This window comes from Macrobrachium nipponense, chromosome 28 (genome assembly GCF_015104395.2).
Source record: "Macrobrachium nipponense isolate FS-2020 chromosome 28, ASM1510439v2, whole genome shotgun sequence".
NCBI classification, from domain to species: Eukaryota; Metazoa; Arthropoda; class Malacostraca; order Decapoda; family Palaemonidae; genus Macrobrachium; species Macrobrachium nipponense.
In genome coordinates this window covers 57,488,781-57,509,138 of record NC_087217.1, presented here as the reverse complement: position 1 = coordinate 57,509,138, position 20,358 = coordinate 57,488,781, and the positions used below count along the sequence as shown (strand labels likewise).

The following is a 20,358-nucleotide window of genomic DNA, read 5'->3' as shown; positions in this document are numbered from 1 at the left end:
TGAATATTAACTTAACATGTCACTTGCTTCTCAGAAAAAAATAGTGGTTCACACCTTTTGGACATTCAGTTATCTACCAAGGGAAAAATAATTACAAGAAGAATCAAATTGTGGAGGTTAATCATTTGCTGTCACATGGGCCACAAACCAGATGTTCCAATTTAGGCTTGACATACCAACAGTTCTGTGATGGTGTTCTATTTCATGATCTGTTTTACTTGGCCTACTCATTTTCTCATAATTGCTCCTAGCATTCAACCTGAAATTTGCTGACTATCTCATTTTTATTTTGTCAACATTTATATTGTGACCATCTCCCTTTGGCAGTACCTGTTGCCTGTTACCTATTAAATTTGTCTCCTTGGCATTGTACTACAGTATCTTTGACAACGTTTAAGCACTTGCACATACTTTAGGTTTATCCCTTTTAATCTTTCCTTGAAAGTCTGACCAGTCTTACTTGTCTCATAGCATATTTTCTATGGCTTTTTCTGTGGCAGTCACTTCAGTCTTCTTCTGTTGCTTAAAAATGTAGCAGAAAGCAGGCCACTTTGTCCTAATCTTCTTATTGCAGTACTACTTTCGTTTCTGTTTCTTCTGACAATCCACTAGTCCTAAATGGTATTATTCTTATACTATGTAAGTTTATTCTAAAAGGCAACTCATGGCTGTTGCAAACAGAATCTTTACCTTATTGTCTGTAAACCACTTCCATCCTCTCCTCACCCAAACATTCCCTTACTGACTTTTACCTTTCAGATTGAGAAAAATTTAACAAAAGTGTAGAAACAGACCTAAAAGAAGTAAAGAAATGAATAGAACAGAATACAGAATATAAAATTTAGGACAAAGGCCAAGTGCTGGGACCTATGAGGTTATTCTGCGCTGAAAGTGAAATTAACAGCAACAAGGTTTGAAAGGTATAACGAGGAAAACCTCGCACTTGTACTGTGAGACAAGTGTTAGAGCGGGTGGAAAGTCACATGAAAGAATGAATATAAATGGAGGTACAGTAAAATGAATGAAAGGAGCTGCATAATGATTAGGAAAACTCTGTCTTACAACCTACTTCCTTACAGTTACCCTAAGATAACCTACTTCCTTACAGTTACCCTAAGATAAAACCCTTTTCTTCTTTTCTACTCGTAATTAAGATTACTACTACTAATCAGAGTAAGATAGAACTTTACTTTGCATCTATCCACCCTTCCTTCTTCACCTTATGATGCATGTATCTTCCATATAACAAATACTGACCAAATACTGAAATTTCAAGTTTCACAAACATTATAGTATTGAACAAAATCAACTTCTATGGCAACTGGTAACCTAACCTCATTTTTGTTTTTTATTATTACTATATGTTCACCAGGGTTTGAATTCAGCTTCACTTGTGCCTCTCATTTAGGCCATCCTTAAAATTACTGAATGGGTCTCCAACCTCTGATCCTCAACCTTGAAAGAAAGCATTAAAAGCCTACATAGATGCGTCACATAAAATAGTGTTCTTGGATGACATGCCTGAATTGGGACACCTGGCTCATGATTTTATTTCTTTGTTCATTACCCATTAACAAAATTAGCCCTGAACCTGACAGAAGCTTTGTGCCAAAAAATGTTTTCTGAGACTTTAAGTGCCATATTCAAAATCTTGAGTGAAACATGTATGGTGGAGAGACCTAAATTGAATACACAATAGAACTGCATTGCTTGCTTATCAATTAAAATACTTCCATAAAGCAGAGTATTCAAACTCTAACATGCATTACCTCTAACTGAATTCACAGAAACAGTATACTACTTGAATTAAATGACCAACTTATTCATTCACTTTGCAACATTCACTCATTATTAGAGACTAAAATAAAGGTCAAAGACATGTAAAGTACTTAGCTGTCCAGCTTAATCACCATAATAATACTTTACATATCCATCTTAAGATCCTTTGGAAAAGATATTTTGTATTAATGAGATTCTTGGTAATTCAACACCGTCGATATGTAATGATTTTCAAGTCATTGTTCTCTTGTGGTCCTTTACGCCTTTTACTAATCAGCTCAAATGTCATTCAGTATCAATTTATAAAAAATTTATCACTGGTGCAGATCCCATGATGACAAGTAACACTAAAGTGTAAACTTCATTTTCTTAATTCTTCTTCAACAGGGACACACAAATTGGTACTGTTTTCAGCTTCAATTCATTATCTTATTTCTTCTTCAGCAGGGACACACAGAATGGTACAGTTTTCAACTTCGATCCAGTAAAGAGGCCTCTTGCTAGGCATAAAACAAAGGTGTCAATTGACATCTATTTGCACTGGTAGATCTATTTTCATGAATGCCTGCTTACTTCTTTCCATCAATTTCTGTAAGAATGAAACTTAAATCATGACACTCCTTTCTTTCAATATTTATGCATTTCTCTTTTCTGGGTGTTTACCTCTGTCGTTTACGTGATGGCCCTGGGTGGCCATGAGGGGAGGGCCTCCTCCTTGGCATAGCAGAATATCTGTTATTACGATAGCGAGGGGAACCAGAAGTTGATTTCTCTCGCTCATAATGGTGACCTCTCCCCTCCTCATGGTACGGCCTGGGTTCATGAGATCTCCGGTCTTCCCCAAAGTGCCTGCGGTCTCTCGACTCCTCCTGGTTAAATAAGACTTGGGAACTAAGCTTTCATCATTTCAGCATTGGGGAATTGCCTGGTGGCTGGCTGACAACAACCTTCAAACAATGTAAGTAAACACTACAGATTAAGAAGCTAGGAACCAGAGATTGGTGTTTGTATCTCTGGTAACATCAATTATGAAATGCAGAATGTTAACCCAGAACTTTTTTATTTTTAACTATTTTTAGGCCCTGTTTTTATCAGTAAGCAATATCTGGGAAATCCCATTCAGAATTAATGTTAAAATTGCTGTCTGGGGCTCAAAATACATGATTTCATTAATAATCGTCATGTCTTCCCAAAAACATATTTCTCTAATAATCGGCCACATTTTCCAAAATAACTAATCGTTGCAGTACAGTATTAACATCTACTTTTTCTAAAAGACAAAAGCTCTGTTTTCTACTACAGTATGTACTTGGCTTCCTTTAACCATGAAGAAAATCAACATTTACTTTGGCATTTTTTAGTATTAGCCTTCAAATGAGATAAGCTTTTTTTCCATTCATGACCTGCAATGATACTTTATAATATATAAGAGCTTACCAAGGCATGATCCAGTTGTCTTCAAGGTTTAAAACAGACAGCAATAGAACATGTTTAAACCACTGCTTCTACTGCCTCAGAATAAATGGCATTTATCATATATCAACTAGTTCCACCTGGAAACTTGTGAATTTTTAATTGAAATCACAATCACCAGTCGACTTGTCATGGAATTACATCAGAATCCTTCCATACAGAAGGATTACTTTGATAAGTACAGTAATTCTGTCCTGAGGCCCAATATTCTCTCCCCTTTAAAAGGAACACATCACTTCACTGACTAATACAATGAAATCATTAGCAAGAGAACTTACTCCTTCAGTATTAAATTTATCCTGTGAATAACACAATCAACAACCTATTCAACAGACTCCACAATCAAAGTCAAATTAGTTAATGAAGTGAGTACAAATTATACCAAAGATCTGATTATCATATTTGCAAATGAAAAGGATGTTGAGTGCAATTATGTACAGTAAACCATGAATCATCTATCAAACATTTAGTGTCTGCATAGATCTACTTTTTATTTTCAATGTACTTTATTTGTAAGTACATCTTGTCATACAATAGTATCTATTTCCACAACAATCAACTCGGTACATATAACCTTTGTTAAAAAACAAAATATACAAAATTTACTTTTTGAGAAAACCATAACCTTAAAACTAAAAGAATTGTTTTTCTTCAATTCTTTGAAGCTTGCCCCCATTCTTTATAATCAACAATACAAGACTTGGCCCAGATCCTCAAGTGTCACAACATCTCAAATTCTTCTGGTACACCTTCCCCTACACTTGCTTGTCTTAAAGTTACATCACTAGGTCAGTGAGTCTTTTCAGTTTATCTGAAAATCAAATCCCACTGCCTCTCTTTACTCTTGTCAAATGCTTTCTCAAGATTAAAAAATATGGAGTATAATGCATTACCTTCACAATGCACTACTGTAGATGGCTCATGATAATGACCACCACTATTATTGATTTCTGTTATGAATTCTAATTTCTGTAATTTCTGCAGTGTAGTGAATTCTATTTTCCTTGGCATTATATTGTAACACACAAATCTCTATTCACTCTTCTGTCCTAGTCCTTTCCCCTATCAGATTTAAAAGCATTCTCCTCACCTCATCCGCAGCTGGTTCTCCAGCAACTATGAGCTGCTTTTTACCCCTCATGGTCTAGAGACTTTTATAATTATCTTCCTAAACCCCTACAACTTTCTGGGGTGTTATGTTGTCTACTGCTCCTTCTATCACACCAAAATCCTCTGATTACATTCATCCTCTTTATTAATAACTTTTCATAATAGTACTACTCACAGCTTTTTATTACTCCTCTTCAACTTTAACTGCTACCTTTTTATCTTTTATTGGCTGTATAGCTTCAATCTTTTCCATCTTTCCTCAGCCACTTGACTATCATGATTACATTTCTTCGACTCATCATCTCTGCTCTTGCCACCTGTCTTTTAGTGTTCCTCCTCACCTAAAGAGTGTATATTCATCTCAATCTTGCCTTCTGACATAGCTTAAAGGCTATCTTCAATTTGATAGCATTTGTACATCTTGATTCCAGCACTTGATTTCTCTGTTTCTATACACTTTTCCTGATGTCACACCATAATGCTGTCTTTTGTATGCCTCCTCTCAGTTTCATTTTTCAATTTCCTTGTTTTTGACTTTCGGATCATAACTCTCTTCATGACTCTCCTGTCCCTCACTATCAAATCAGCTTGTAGCAATCAATGTAGCGTTAAGCATATCTAACCCAGAATAATGGTTAGAACCAGTTCTAACAGTTAAACTTGAGGGATAGTTTGTACAAGAGAAAGACTAAAAACTATGAAGAGTTCAGATTGTTAAGCTGGTTCTGGTTAAGTTTGCAACTGCAGATGTTTAGTCTCTGAAAACTTGTCAAATTGGTTATTTCCTGACAACCCTCATCATAACCAAATTTGAGATGGGAGACAGAAAGATGAATTGAATCAAAGATGGTTTTTAACATACCTGGCAGCATCAGCAACACAAGTGTAATTCTTTTACACATGTGAAACCTAGTAGCTCTCAGTCAAAACTCCTATCATTGTCTTCTTTCTTGTTAAACAGATATTACATGATGAAAGAACAAACTGACTAAGTAATCCACAGCATCTTTTAAGCCTAGGGGAAGCCCATATTCCATTGGGAAAAGAAATCTGAGAGTCCTAAGCCATTTGAGCAAGCATGTCATTAATGCATCTTCAAACAGCACTGCAACTGCTATTCCTCCTCCTGCCACCAACTGCACCATAATTTAAGGATAAGGGTTTCTGAGGACTAGTCACAGTATCCAAACCATAAAACCATTACAGGCATTAACAGCAGCCAAATTGCCCACAGGGAGTGCATGTACTGTGAATGATAGCTTTGAGAAATAGCATGATTCAAAAATCATCTTACTGGGAAGGTATACAAGAAATGACACAGCATTATAACAATGTATGTATAAACTTAGATATGGTACACTACCTACAATATGCAAAGAAAACTATATATTTGACAAACTATGTATATTATCCCAGTAACCATAAACATAGTGGATATACTTCCTGACATCGAAGAGACTAATTTTTTCAAAAAATAAGTCCCCAAATTTTACTGTTTGCCCTAAAGGTGAAGGTTACATTTTTTAAAGGACAATATATACCAACAACAGAGGAAGATTATCTTTGCTCGACAGCAATTATTACTACTGTACTACTGTATATGACCTCAGAATGGAGAGTACAGTGGTACCTCGAGATACGAAAGGCTCAACTTACGAAAAACTCGAGATACAAAAGCAAATATGAAGATTTTTGCGGCTCTACATACGAAAATTGTTCAAGATACGAAAGGTTATTGCTGTAAAGTCCAAGATTCGCCCGGACCACCGATAACGATTTTAAAACTTGCGCGCCGCCAACTGAGTAGACTTGCCACCATCCTCCCGCTCTCCCATTGGTTCCTGATGCTAGTCACTGCCATAAGATCCTTCTCTCCCATCGTGCATCTATGTAGCGGCGTGCTTCTTCGGCCACTTCGCGGCATCATCGGTATTGAAGCACGCGGAATTTGTTCGTTCTATACGATTTCGTTTATTAACGTAAATTCATTAGTGATTTTGTTGTAGTATACTTTATCGAGTTGTGTGAGAACTTTACTACATACGTATACTACATAACATAATTACGTACAGTAGTCATGGGTCCCAAGAAAGTTGAAGTTCACAGAAAGAAGAGGATGCTTTCTTTGGAGACGAAGATGAGATCATTAAAAAATTTGAAGCTGGTATGCGATTGAGTGTGATCGCCAAGGAATACGGCCGAAATCCGTCGACATTAGGCACCATCCTTAAGCAGAAGGATCTCTTTAAAGCAGCTACACCTTCCAAGGGCGTGACAACTTTGTCCAGTAAGAGGAGTCACGTGCACGATGAGATGGAAAGACTGCTTCTTGTCTGGATAAAAGACAAAGAAATCGCTGGCGATACGATAACGGAGACGGCAATCTCCCATAAGGCCAGCGCTATTTTCGTCGATTTGATTGCCCAGGCAGAAGACGACGGAGGAGAAGGGACATCGACGCCAACCCCAAAGTTCAAGGCTTCTCATGGGTGGTTCGAAAAATTCCGTAAATGGACTGGCCTCCATTTGGTGGTGCGGCATGGGGAGGCGGCCAGCTCGGACACGAAAGCGGCCGAAGCCTTTATTAAGACGTTCAACGAGATATGACTCAACGAAGGCTACAGTTCTCAGCAAGTCTTCAACTGTGATGAGACTGGCCTTTTTTTGGGAAAAAATGCCTCGTCGGACGTACATCATGCAGGAAGAGAAGAAGCTACCTATGAAAGACAAGCTTACACTCGCACTTTGTTCGAACACCAGTGGGGATTGCAAGGTGAAGCCCCTACTTTTCTATCATCCGGAGACTCCTCAAGCCTTCAAGGCCTACAAAGTGCTAAAGGAGAAGCTTCCAGTGATTTGGAGGGCTAATGCGAAAGCCTGGGTAATTAGACTTTTGTTCACCAGCCTGACAGTGAAAAAATTCTTGGAAGAGAAGCGCCTCCCTCTGAAATGTCTGCTGTTGTTGGACAATGCTCCTGCTGGCATCGAGGAAGATATCCTAGCGGAGTATTCGTTCATCAGGGTTCATCTTCCGCCTAACACCACCCCTCTCCTCCAGCCCATGGACCAGCAAGAGATCGAACTTCAAGAAGCTGTATATGAAACATCTTTTCAAGAGATGTTTCGACATCACCGATACCACAAACCTCGCCTTGCGTCAATTTTGGAAGGAGCATTTCGATGTTGTGATATGCATCCGACTCATCGACCAAGCTTGGCAGGAGGTTTCGAGGCGAACCTTGAATTCCTCATGGAGGAAACTCTGGCCTGATGCCGTGTCCGCCCGAGACTTCAAGGGATTCGACGTGGGCGAAGCTGGTGCTGCAGATTCAGGAACAGTTGACGATCCTGAAACTGTTTCGCAACCAGATCTTGACAAGATCGTTGCACTCGGCAAGTCCATGGGGCTAGTCGTCAACGAGGACGACGTCTATGACCTTCTCGAGGAGCACCAAGAGGAGCTTACGAAAGATGACCTGGAGGAGTTGGAGGCCATGCAACATAACGTCATTCAAGAAAAGTTCTCTAGCAGCAGCGAGGAGGAGGACGACGACTCTATGACAACGGCAGAAACTAAGGATGCTCTAGCTGCTTTTCATAAGGTGCAATCATTTGTAGAAAAGAAACACCCCGAAAAGGCTTACACAGGTCGTATACTTGCACAGTTTACCAGAGTCGTTTCAGGAACATTGTCAAAAGCAGGCAGAAGCAATCTTCCTTGGATAGTTATTTTTTAAAGAGGCCTTTAGTAGGAGTAAGCAAAAAGGAAGAACCAAGTGATACTATGAAAAAACAAAGTTGAAAGTGGTGAAGAAGTTGAAATTTTGTAAAAAAAAAAAAAAAAAAAAAAAAAAAAAAAAAAAAAAATGTATAAAAAAAGTAAAAAAAAAAAAATGTTAAAAGTTTTGTAAAGTTTAGTTTATGTCTTCCTGACATTTTTTTATATGTTTCGTAAAGTTAAGTGTACGTACTATAAGAAGTTTTCTGCCGTTTGTCCTCCTCCTCTGTTGCCACTTTCGGAGATAGCCTCACTCAAAAGGTAAGCTTCCACATTTTACTACATACGTACGTATGTACGTACAGTATTTCTTGTATGCCATGTACACTAATCATAACAAAGTTTGTTCATACTTACCTGGCAGATATATATAGCTGTATTCTCCGACGTCCGACAGAATTTCAAAACTCCCGGCACACGCAGTGGGCGGCCGCCAGGTGGTTAGTACCCATTCCCGCCGCTGGGAGGCGGATATCAGGAATCATTCCCATTTTCTATTCAGATTTTTCATACCACTGTCCCCTGAGGGGAGGTGGGTGGGTACTTTAATTATATATATCTGCCAGGTAAGTATGAACAAACTTTATTGTATCATAACAATAACATTTTGTTCATGAAACTTACCTGTCAGATATATATATAGCTGAATCCCACCATTGGAGGTGGGAAGGGACAGAATAGAAGGATTTAGGAAACACCTCAAGTGCAGATGATTGACATCTTGATTCCTTACCTGTTAGCATAGCTGACTTCTTGATTACTGTCACCGAAGTCTGCTTTTGCTTTACTAGAGTTGCCAACAAGGTAGTGACCTGTGTAGTTGGTGCGCTCTAGATGATCTGTCAACGGGGGCGTGACCACAATGTGACTAGACCATATTGACCATACTGTGAGGGCAACGAAGCTAAAACCACCACCTGACCTAACCTATCGAAGTTAGTCCCATAACTTCTAGGCTAACGAAAGGGAAAGCGCCTCAAGCGACCAACCCTTCAAAGTTAAAAGCACACCTATCCCTTTTTCTATAGGATAGGATTCGTGCTGCTTCCTGCCTCCAATAATATTTCTACGGATATGTATGGTCCTAGCGACTCGCAGATCTCATATGTCGTCTTCACATCCCGTCGGGAGTGTGAAGCGAACACAGAGTTGCTTCGCTCAAACGTGGCACTCAGGATATTACTGAGTGTCATGCTCTGTTGAAATGCTTCCGAGGCCGCGCCCTCACCTCGTGAGCATTTACTTTAAAAGGTTTCAAATCTTTGTTCAAACATGACGAATGAGCCTCTTAGAAAGACTCCTTAAAAATAACGCCAGGGCGTTCTTCGACATGGGCAAGTCTGGTCTTTTTACGGAACACCGCAGATTGTCCGAATGACCTTGACTTTCTTTAGTTTTATCAAGATAAAACTTGAGAGCCCCAACAGGGCACAGGACTCTCTGTGGCTCTTGCCCAATAATTTGTGCCATCCCCTTGATCTCCAGGCCTCTGGGCCAAGGGTTAGACGGGTTTTCGTTCTTAGCAAGAACGGAAGGCTTAGAGGACACCGAATTATGTCCTCTAAAGCCAAAACCTCTGATGATGGCTAAAACCTCACTAACCCTCATTTCCGTAGCTAGAGTGGTTAGAAAATTAGCCTTTCTGGTCACGTGTATTAAGTTTACAGAAAGGAGAGGTTCGAAATGCTTTGACATCAAGAACTTCAGACTACGTCTAAGTTCCATCAAGATTTCCGCAGACCTCAAAGATCGTGAAGGCTTTGTTGTTTGACAGATCCGAATCTCTGAGCCTAGAGGCCGTCAACAACATATTTCCGTATTCTACAATCGTTGGGACTGTTAGCTTATCCCATACTTCAGACGGAATGGGAAGGCGGTAAAGTCATTCACAGAGGTCAGAGGTAGAGGAACAGTCATTCTTCCTGCCCTATGTCCAGAAACGGCCCACTCCGATTGGTACACTGCAAAATATGCAGCACTGCTTTGCTTTGGCAATGAGACTTGCAATTAATCTTGAAGATCCTCTCGCTTCTTGACAGTCTGAACGCATTCAGACTCAGATCGGAGAGATTTTAGGTACCTCTCGAAGTGAGGCTGTTAGAGTAGACCGATTCTCTCGGGAAGGGTCCTTGGAAAGTGCTCTCTGAAGGACGTGACCTCTGTGAATCCAGCCTCTCGAAGGCCAACATGGGGCGATCAGCGTCTTTCTCACTCCCTCTGACGCCTCAAAAGTCAAACGTCAGTAGTTGCTGCCGTCGATCGAGAAGATCCGCACGGACGTGCAATCGTGTAACGAACCTCTTAAGGATCGTTACGTTCCGTGCCTATGCCGATAACCATCTCTCTTTTCTTGGGATATGAGAGAGCTGCGGAATTATCTGAGATGATTTGGACCACTCGACCAAAACCTCACTCTTCGAGGAACTGGAGAGCCAACCAAATTGCTTCCAATTCTTTTAGATTATGTGCCAGGACCTCTGTCCGGATGCCTGGCTCCCTCTCATTATCACCTGAGGTGATCCTTAACCCATTGAGAGACGTTTAGAATTATCTCTAGATCTTTGATGTTATTTCAGTTCTCCTGTAGGAAAAACTGTAGAGGTCTGAATTGCAGTCTATTCAGGGAAACAAGCTTCTCCAGCGAGGAAATGGTCCCCAGCAGACTCATCCATTCCCTCACTAAGCATGCTTCCTTCCCTAATAAGGCTGCGCTTTGCATAAGCAGGAGAGCATTATTATAGTGCTATGCTGCGGTAGACTCGTACAGAATTCTGTTACAGTGCGGTAAGCAGCGCCGAACATGTCTAAGAGATATCTCTGTTGAAAATTTCTTAGCAAAAGGAAGTCGTTTATTCATGATTACCAGAAATCCCCTCAACCCGAGGCGAAAGTCATGATTGTAGGGCAGAGATACGGTTCGTAAATCAATCCCGCGGGAGAGAGAGACGTAACCGACTGAGCAGTACAACGAGCTACCTAACACTGAGTTGGTGACAGTGTGAGACACTGTGACAGTTACAGGCAGCAGCTTATGTTCACCTTCTCGCAGTCTTATGCCGAGTTGCCAGCTATTCTATTCATCTAAGGAATAGATTTTCCATTATTTGAACAGAAACTCTCAAGTTGGCATATCTAAGCGAAACAGAATTCGCTAATACAGAAGCTGATTTTGTGTTGTCGTAACATTACGCTTAATTAACCAAATGTTAAATCGGAAACTCCTGGAAAGTTGCCGGGAGTACCGATTAAATATACTGCGTCATCCACAATGACAGCAACCTCTCGTTTCGCACTATTCTGCCTGAGTTACCAGCTACTCTCTTCTACGAAGGAATAGGTTCGTTACTATTATCGATCATAAGAAAATTCTCAAGCAGGCATATTTAAGCGAAACATAATTCGCTACATGCAGAAGCTGAGTTGGTGTTGTTGTAACAATACCTTCAAGCATTGTCCTTACACCGGAAACTCCTGGAAGTTTGCAGGAAGTACCGATTAAATACACTTAAAATAACAGTCCTTTCGGTTGCCATCTGTAGAGGTAACCACGATATGCGTATATGACTTGAACTTTACATTAGTAATATGACGCGAAGTTAAAATACCTAAGTATTGCAGTCACTTGAACATATAATTCTCTACTACATTCTTTCCTCGACGAGGAAGAGAGAGAGAATGGAAATCGACTGTCTTCATTCTCTTTGCCAAGAAAAGGAATAATATTATTCAAATGGAAATCCTAGACTGGGCTTACGACAGGAAGGACCTTAATGTTCCCCTTCGGCAGCGCAATCCCGAAAGCAGACGAGGCGTTTTATGACACCGAAATCTGCTTACAGTTTTCCTGGAATTCATCAAGTGATGGATTCTCTTGAACGCTCCCTTCGTAGAAAGAGAAGTAGACATCTTGACGAGACCAAACTCCTTCCTCTACTTCGACGACGCCCTCTTGAAGAGCGTTCTTGCAGGAATCCTGCCGAACGTCTTGATGCGTAGGACGCCTATCGTTCTGAAGAACGTCCTGGCAAGTGCTCTACCGAGCGTCATGACGTGTAGGATGCCGAGCGTCTTCAAAAGCGTCCTCGCTAGCGTCCTGGCGAGCGTCCTCTCTAGCGTCCTGGCGAGCGTCCAGATGTGTAAGACATCGAGCGTCTTCCAAAAAGCTTATCAATGTTTATGACGTCGAGCTGAAGTGTGAGAGCCCTATAGGAAGACGTAAGGCTATCGTCTCCAAGACGGCCTTAAAGACTTTCGTTACCTTCTAACAAAGACGGTGGCCGCCTGTGCAACATTTTGCGTCTTAGTAATGCAAATGAACATATCCAGACACGCGCTCAAAAAAGGAACGCCGAGCGTTCCGAAAGGCATCGTCGCGAGGTGCTTGCCGAACGTCCTGATTGCATTCTTTGAGCGTCTTGAAGAGCGTCCGGAATAGAAGAGCGACGAACATCAAGGGAAGCGTCATAGTGAATGACGTGCGTCAACACGAGTAACTTGAGAGGCTTCCTGGCGAGGGGAGAGCCGCTCATGAAACGCGAGCGTCCTAAGCATAAGTACGGTGATCGTCATCAGGACGAGTCTTCAGGACGTTCGCCACTCTTGACAAAAACGACGGCCGGCTGTGCGACATCTTGCGTCTTTGTCACGCTCATCGACACTGCAGAAGGGCATTTAAAAGGACGCCTGTGTGTTCTTGGGTATGAGGAATTCTTTGCCCTTCTCCTGTCGAAAACTAGGATAGTCTGTCCAGTGTCATCTCTGTCCGCTGACAGAGCGTCCCTTAGGGACGAGTAAGATGCGTCTTGGCGAGCTGTTTGACTATGCAAATCAGCTTGCCGGACGTCAATCTTATGAGCTTGAACAATATCCCGTTTCGTAGTAAAGCGAACGTCACATAACGTATACATAACGCCATGAGGGGAGGAGGAAACCTTAGCCGATGACAAATAAGACCTCCTTGGAGCGTCCACCAAATTGGCGAAATCTCCTTGAGAAGAAGACGGTGCTTTCAATCCTGCTTCTTCTCCTGTTTCGTACCAGATCCCAGCTCTCCCTTTCAGTCTAGATGGAGGAAGTGCAAACGAAGTCTTCCTCTCGATAGAGCGTTGAATGTCTCGAAAGGCGTCCTTGTGAGGGTCCTGCCTTAAGGACATTTTTAATCTCTTGACCAAGACGACAGCCGCCTGTGCGACATTTTGCGTCTTTGTCACGCTTATCGATATTAAGTCAAGCCGAAGGGACGCCAGATCGATGTGGGTTCCCCGTAACCCTCCTTCGGCTTTCGACATGCCCTCTCCCTAGTCCTGGGAGTCCGACAGAGGTCCAGGCCTAGAGGCGTTATGGGGCGGATCTGACGTTCCCTCCTGACGAGAGAGAGGACGTGAAGCGTCCTCTTCTCTAAAGCTTCTTAGAGGGCGCGAGTCCTTCCGAGAGCTCCAACCTTGCCGGGGAGGACGCCTCGGAGGATGAGAAGCAATCTTTCATGATTCGTGCACGTGCACGATCTTTGGCAGCCTTATCCTGCCGAAGGGACGCCAGATCGGTGGGGGGGTTGGGGGCCCGTAACCCTCCTTCGGTTTTCAACTTGCCCCCTCCCTGGTCCTGGGAGTCCGACAGAGGTTTAGACCTAGAGGCGTTATAGGACCGATCTGACGCCCCCTCCACAACACTAGGGGCAAAATCAACATCACTACACTCACAACACTGATTGGAGAGCTAGCACTTTTTCAAGCTTACTTGATGTAATCCACAATAATAGAAAGGGCATTACCTCTCACAGAACTTCCTCTAGGCCCGTAAGCCATACCACAGGGTTAGGCAACATAAAGTCTACTGGAGGTTAGTAGGTTCATTATCCTAACTTCTGTTACTGTGGAGGAAGACCTCCTGATTCTATCACGCTCTAATTTGCGTACATACGAATCATACGTCTCTTTCGGAATCAGTCAACATTACACTAATTACATTGATCTCTCAACAAAGAAAACATGTAAACGTCATGTATACTAAACGAGTGTCTACCGAAGGTTTCGGTAGCCTCCCCTTACCCGTTGCAGACAACAAAATCTGAAACTAGGCTACCTAGATTCAGACATCATATGCAATGAAAAAATTTTAATTAATTTATGATAGCGTATGCCTAGCCACAAATCCAAGTCAATCATTCAAAAAAAATAAGTAGGATACTTAAGCGGCTAATGAAGTTTCAAAATCCTAGGCGGAGGTAGTGGAAACAGGTGTTTTCACTACCGCGACAGAGAAAAATCTGAATAGAAAATGGGAATGATTCCTGATATCCGCCTCCCAGCGGCGGGAATGGTACTAACCCACTGGCCGCCCACTGCGTGTGCCGGGAGTTTTGAAATTCTGTCGGACGTCGGAGAATACAGCTATATATATATCTGCCAGGTAAGTTTCATGAACAAAACACTTAATGTATTTACAGGTAGATACATAATTATTAGTACTACTACTAGTACGTATTAAGCTAGGTATTGAATGGTCCAAATTGTTGTAGTATTTCATTGTTTAGAGGTCAATTTAGCTTTATTATGAAATTTACTGGGGTGTTTTTGGAGGGCTCGGAAGGGATTAGCCATTTTACATGTAAAATACGAAAAGATACGAAAAACTCATGATACGAAGACCGCCTCGGAACGGGTTAATTTCGTATCTCGAGGTACCACTGTATAAATTATCCTTTGTTAAGAGAGTAAATAAATAAAGGTATCATGAAAAAGATTAAATAATTAATGTAGTCTCAGATTAATTCCCATATTGGGAGATTACAGTATAAGAGTTAATGAACGAGCAGTACCTTAAATGGTACATATCAATGACAATATTTTCACTCTCCTAAAAGAACCTTGAACCAGGACTTATAGGCAACATCATTAGCTGACAAAAGTAAAATAGTGGTATGTTAATGGGTTTACCAATTAAACTGTGGTATACAGGCAGTCCCCAGCTTACGATGTTCTGAGGTTACAACAGTTTTCAATTATATTCATCAAAAATTATTTTCAGGATTACAACGAAAGTTCCAGGGTGACAGCACTTATGAAGCCAATCTGGCAAAAGAAATATGACTCCAAAAATGCAACATAATCAATATTTGAAGGGTTTTTGACGAAAAATGCAATAACAATGCAGTTAACAGTTATCGATACACACAAAGCATTAAAAGTAAGGTTTTCTTAGGATTTTTTATGATTTTCAGGCTTACGACGCGTCTCCAGAATAGATACCCCGTCATAAGTCGGAGGACTGCCTGTAGTAGGAATACTGTTATTAAAAAGAATTTTGCGATGCTTTGCTTTCTTAACTGTACATAGTGTCCTCAGAAAATCACACTTGTCTTTTATGGGTAACATGTAAAATATTTTCAGGTTATGAAGATTTAAGTGAAGATTAAAACTTTTCCTTGCTAATTATTACTTTGTTCCGGGATATCTCCTAGAGTCATACTTTAACCAAGCGCAACTGTGCAACAGAATTTTATTTTATATTTCTAACATCTATTGCAATTTTAATTCTCCTTTCTACCAGTTAAAACAATTATTATAAAAATCTTAACATTCTTCACTATCAATAGCCCTATCTATTTGTGTGCACTAAGACACTGTTAGCCAAGGATATTTCTAACACAACATGGATGGGCAGTTTATCCCGTATAAATTATTTCAGTTTGCTAGTAGTATTAATATTAATATCAATGAACTTGAAAACATAAAACTAGGTATTTTCAAAATAAATTTAGTATCAAACTAGAGTAATCAATATGCTGTACCAGCCAAGGCCGTGCTACTTCAATGTACAGACACACTGGAATGTGTGCAGCCACCTTACTTTCAAATTTTTTTTTTCAAAACTTCATTGTACCAACACACTCGAATGTGCGAAGCCACCTTATCTTCAAATTTATTCTGTTTTCAAAATCATGCTAGTCAAAACCGGGCTATCTTCAATACTGGGAAATATGGTACTGTATGTGGTTGGGGGTGTGTGGTGGCTTTACTTAAATTAGCATAATTTTCATTTGCATTTACAAACACCTCCATAAAAATATAATTGTGGTACAGGACTATGAATTTTATATCTAAAGGTGAAAAGAAAATTTACTTATTTTCCTACTTTAAACTGAATTATCTACCATTTAATCTATTTATCTATAATTCTACTATGTTGATGTTTTATCCAATTATTTATGTTTCATAGAGAGATAAAACTAGGGGTTAAAGACTGAATTGTGTATTATTAGAATAAAACTTTATCATGTAAAGTATTCTGCTTATACTATGAAGTACTCCTTCTAAACTGCTTTAACTACTGTCAAACTGTACACCCCAATACCTACTGGTAGACTGAATTGCATTTTCTCTTAAAATAGGGCTTTAATGATTAAAATACGTATAGTATCTTGCTCATATGAAATGCTCTTTCCAAACAGTTTTGCCTACAGAATCAAACTATTTTGAGACATTGTTACTGCATTGAAACTACACACAAAACTGGATATCAATTACGTACATAAATGCACTCAACCAATGAAATACAATATAGCTTACCCAAAAATGAGAATTCAGTCATGCTAATGAGCCTTTACTACAAGTGAGCAAATTTTACTATAAATACACTTACTTGAAAATACTCTCCCCGTCCTTCACGATGGCCACTGTGCCGTGGGTGGTAATCTCTTCCACGGTAGCCACCTCGACCTTCCCTGCCATCCTATAAAACCAACCATAAACAGTTAAGTAAGTAAAGTACATCTATTTCTTAGTAAAGAGTCAATTCTATTGTCATATACAGTATTCAGAATGTTATTTCCCTTAAATTATTCCTTCCAGCACCTGAAAAAATTTGTATAAAGATATGACTAAGCATATAGTTTCCTGAGAAATAAACTGATATAGTTAACCAACCACACTGACAATTAACAAAGCACCTTCAGTGACTTGTCAACCAACCTCTCATTCCCATGTCCACTGCTTAGTTCAAAACCAATATTAAGTTACCCTTCTGACTGGGTCTGAACTTCATGTCTGCTCAGTTCCTCCTAAAGTTTCATTCCTTCACTGTGTAAGCTTAAGTTTTTACTGACTGACTAATTTGTTTAATAGTACATAGATGATATTTTCATTGAACACATTTGAGTCCTTTGCAAAGTTCCCAAGATTTATATCATTGTATATAGTATTGAACATGACAATGAAATTTAGGCCAAAGGCTAAGTAGTGGGACCTATGAAGTCATTCAGTGACGAGGCAGAAATTAAAAGTATAAAGGTTTTATAGTGCAACAGGAGGAAAACCTCGCAGTTGCACAATGAAACAACTGTTTGGAGAGGGGGGATACCAAGATGGGAGAGGGTTTGCAGCTAGAGGGCATAGCAATGCTGCAAAGAACCTTAATTAATGGCTACAGTGAACTACCACCTACAGGGTTTTATACTGTATTGTTCTCACACTGGGAATTACTTTACACATTTTCTTAATAATAGCCAACCAGAATTCACTTTGACTCACAACTTAGATTGACTTCTACTTTTTTGTAATATAGCACACTAAAGTTGTTTGACACTTGAGGTGTTATCCCAAAAAACTTAATAATAGTATATGTACTCCACTCTCTCATGCCTGATGTATACATTACATTTCAAAGCCCTGCGGTATGGTGGGGAAATAATGTACAAACTTTTTGCACCATTGTCTAGTCAAGCTTTGATTTCATTCACTTCCAATGCGGAAATCTCATGCAGTTTTCATTATTATTGGAATCATTTTACAAAAGACAGGTTTTGTCATATAACAAAAATAAAAATTATTACCAAAAATAATAAATCGGAATAAACACAAATAAAAAAATAAAAACCCCCATGAGTGAATTCTAATAGCACATGATACTTTTCTGAAACTAGACTTATGGGCAGCCTTGACCATATTAGTCTTTACACCATGAAAACAAAAGAAAAGATAAAATCATACTATGATTTGTAAAAACATTTGGAAAACTGTGTACCATACAAACATCATGCACATAAATTGGTCTAAGTGCTTACATTCTTCAGGACAGTGTTGATTATAGCGGTTGTTAATGCCAACTGCGCTTCTGGTCCAAGACTAGACAACAACTTTTCTGGATTGTGTGGGCGATGATGGGGATTGTGCATTTCCCTCTTCCCCCGATAGTGATCTAAACGTCCTCCACGATGTCCCATGCCCCTGCCTCCCCCACGAGAGGTGCCACCGCGATGGCCCATCCAATGGTTTCCATAATTTCCTCTTCCACCTCGAAAGCCTCTACCTCTTGGCCTGGCAGGCATCTGGAAAAGAGATTCAATCATGATGATAGCTTATCACTGCCAATCTAAATTTCCTTTACATTGTAAAACCCAGTCTGATCCTATAATGAACTTGCATTTATAGTTATAGTTCTCACAAAAACCAAGAACTTTGAAAAAAAATATGACCATTGGATAAAATTAAGTCAACATTGATAATTTTTTCACAGTTACAGCTATAAGCTCTTCCTATAAATACTAATGATATAATCATGTACAACAGCTTCAAAAAGATTTTCTAGAGAAAGTGGTAAGCTTCCAAATCCCAGCACTTTATGCTCTAATGAACACTTCACTGAAACTTTATGTCCCCTAACTGCATGAACTTACCAATTTTGACAAACAGGTATAACTTTGACAATGACAAAATTTAATTAAAACCTAGTCATGAATAGTCTACATTTTGGAACTCTTCAAATGCATAAAACAATCTTAAATATTACTTTTGTTGACATTTACAATATTCAAGTAATCTAATTAGATAAGGAAACAAAACATTCTTTACGAAATCATATTTTCAATTTTCACTGACATTCAAGTTACTATTTTGGTAACTTAACACTATTAACCATTCAACTTTATTAACATTAAAGTCAAACAAAGTGTGCCACAGAACACTGATAATCAAACCTGAGAATGATTAACCTTAACACAGTCCATCAAGTTTTACAAAATAAATGGAATGTGGAGGTTACCTCTATTAAACCATTCAAGTAGGATAAAAATAAGAATTTGTCAAGCATCACCAAATTTGTCAAGTGTTTGTTATATTTTTCATAGAAATCCTAGCAATCTTCAACACCTTTATACTTTATAAGATACCTTACAACACCAGATACTTTTTGAATCCTAATGAGTTGTGTTGTCAATTCTGGCTATAAGTATGTGAGAGAGAGAGAGAGAGAGATGAGAGAGCGATGAAGAGAGAGAGAGGGAGAGATAGAGAGACAGAGAGAGAGAGAGAGAGCTAGAGAGAGAGAGAGAGAGAGAGAGAGGAGAAATTTGATTTATATATAGATTTTTGGCATAATTCCAAGCACTAGGGCAACTAAGGCCATTCAGCGCTGAAACGGAAATTGACAGCAAAAGGTTATAAAGGTGTAACAGCAGGAAAACCTTGCAGTTGCACAATGAAACAATTGTTAGGAGAGAGTGGACAGTAAGATTGAACAAAGAATATGAACGGAGGTACAGTAAAAGGAATGAAAGTAGTTGCAGCTAGGGGCCGAAGGGAAGCTGCAAAGAACTTTAAGTAAGCCTACACTGCACCGAATGAGGTGCACTGATGGCACTACCCCCCCAACTGGAGAGAGAGAGAGAGAGAGAGAGAGAGAGAGAGACCGAGAGATAAGAGAGAGATGAGAGAAGAGACGAGAGAGAGAGAATGAGATTGAGGAGGAGAGAGGGGAGAGAAGAGAGAGAGAGATTTTCAAACTAAAGAGGATTTTTAGGTAAATTACCAAAGGAAAAGGGGGTGTCTGGAACTGGAAAGGGACATAACATCAAATGGACAGTTGTCCGCTTAAAAAGTGTTTTACAGGCCTAATGTTTTACGTATCCACAAATGGTTCATAACATTTAAGCCTACAGATTGTTTACAATGATTGTATATTCACATTCGTCTTACACCTCCCATTGTTCATTTGAAGGATTTAGCTTTTACCATGCCATCCTTTTGCAGCGTAAAGTATGCTCTTATAGATCTAATGAACATAAAATACTATGGATATCACAGGACAAATTAGATTATGAGGAACAAAAGCATTAAATCCTTTTAGTGTAACACCTAGATGGAGTATGATATTGCTGTATATTTTTCCTTACCATTTTGTTAATGCACAAACTTTCATTTATGACAAAAATCCTTGTAAATGCA

The 20,358-nt window shown here is 39.7% G+C and overlaps 1 protein-coding gene across 2 annotated transcripts in view; it reads right to left on the bottom strand.

Annotated features, from left to right (window-relative positions):
• Window positions 1-20,358, bottom strand: part of LOC135201758 (uncharacterized) — a 127,215-nt gene that overhangs the window by 89,045 nt on the left and 17,812 nt on the right. Inside the window, exons 3-5 of one of the 2 annotated variants that reach the window (XM_064230996.1) lie at window positions 18,201-18,464; window positions 16,781-16,870; window positions 2,443-2,648 (exon numbers count right to left, since the gene is read on the bottom strand). In XM_064230996.1, the coding sequence (XP_064087066.1) occupies window positions 2,443-2,648; window positions 16,781-16,870; window positions 18,201-18,464 (560 nt within the window). Of the gene's footprint in view, window positions 1-2,442; window positions 2,649-16,780; window positions 16,871-18,200; window positions 18,465-20,358 lie in introns of those variants that run through there. The other variant, XM_064230997.1, reaches the window with a different exon arrangement.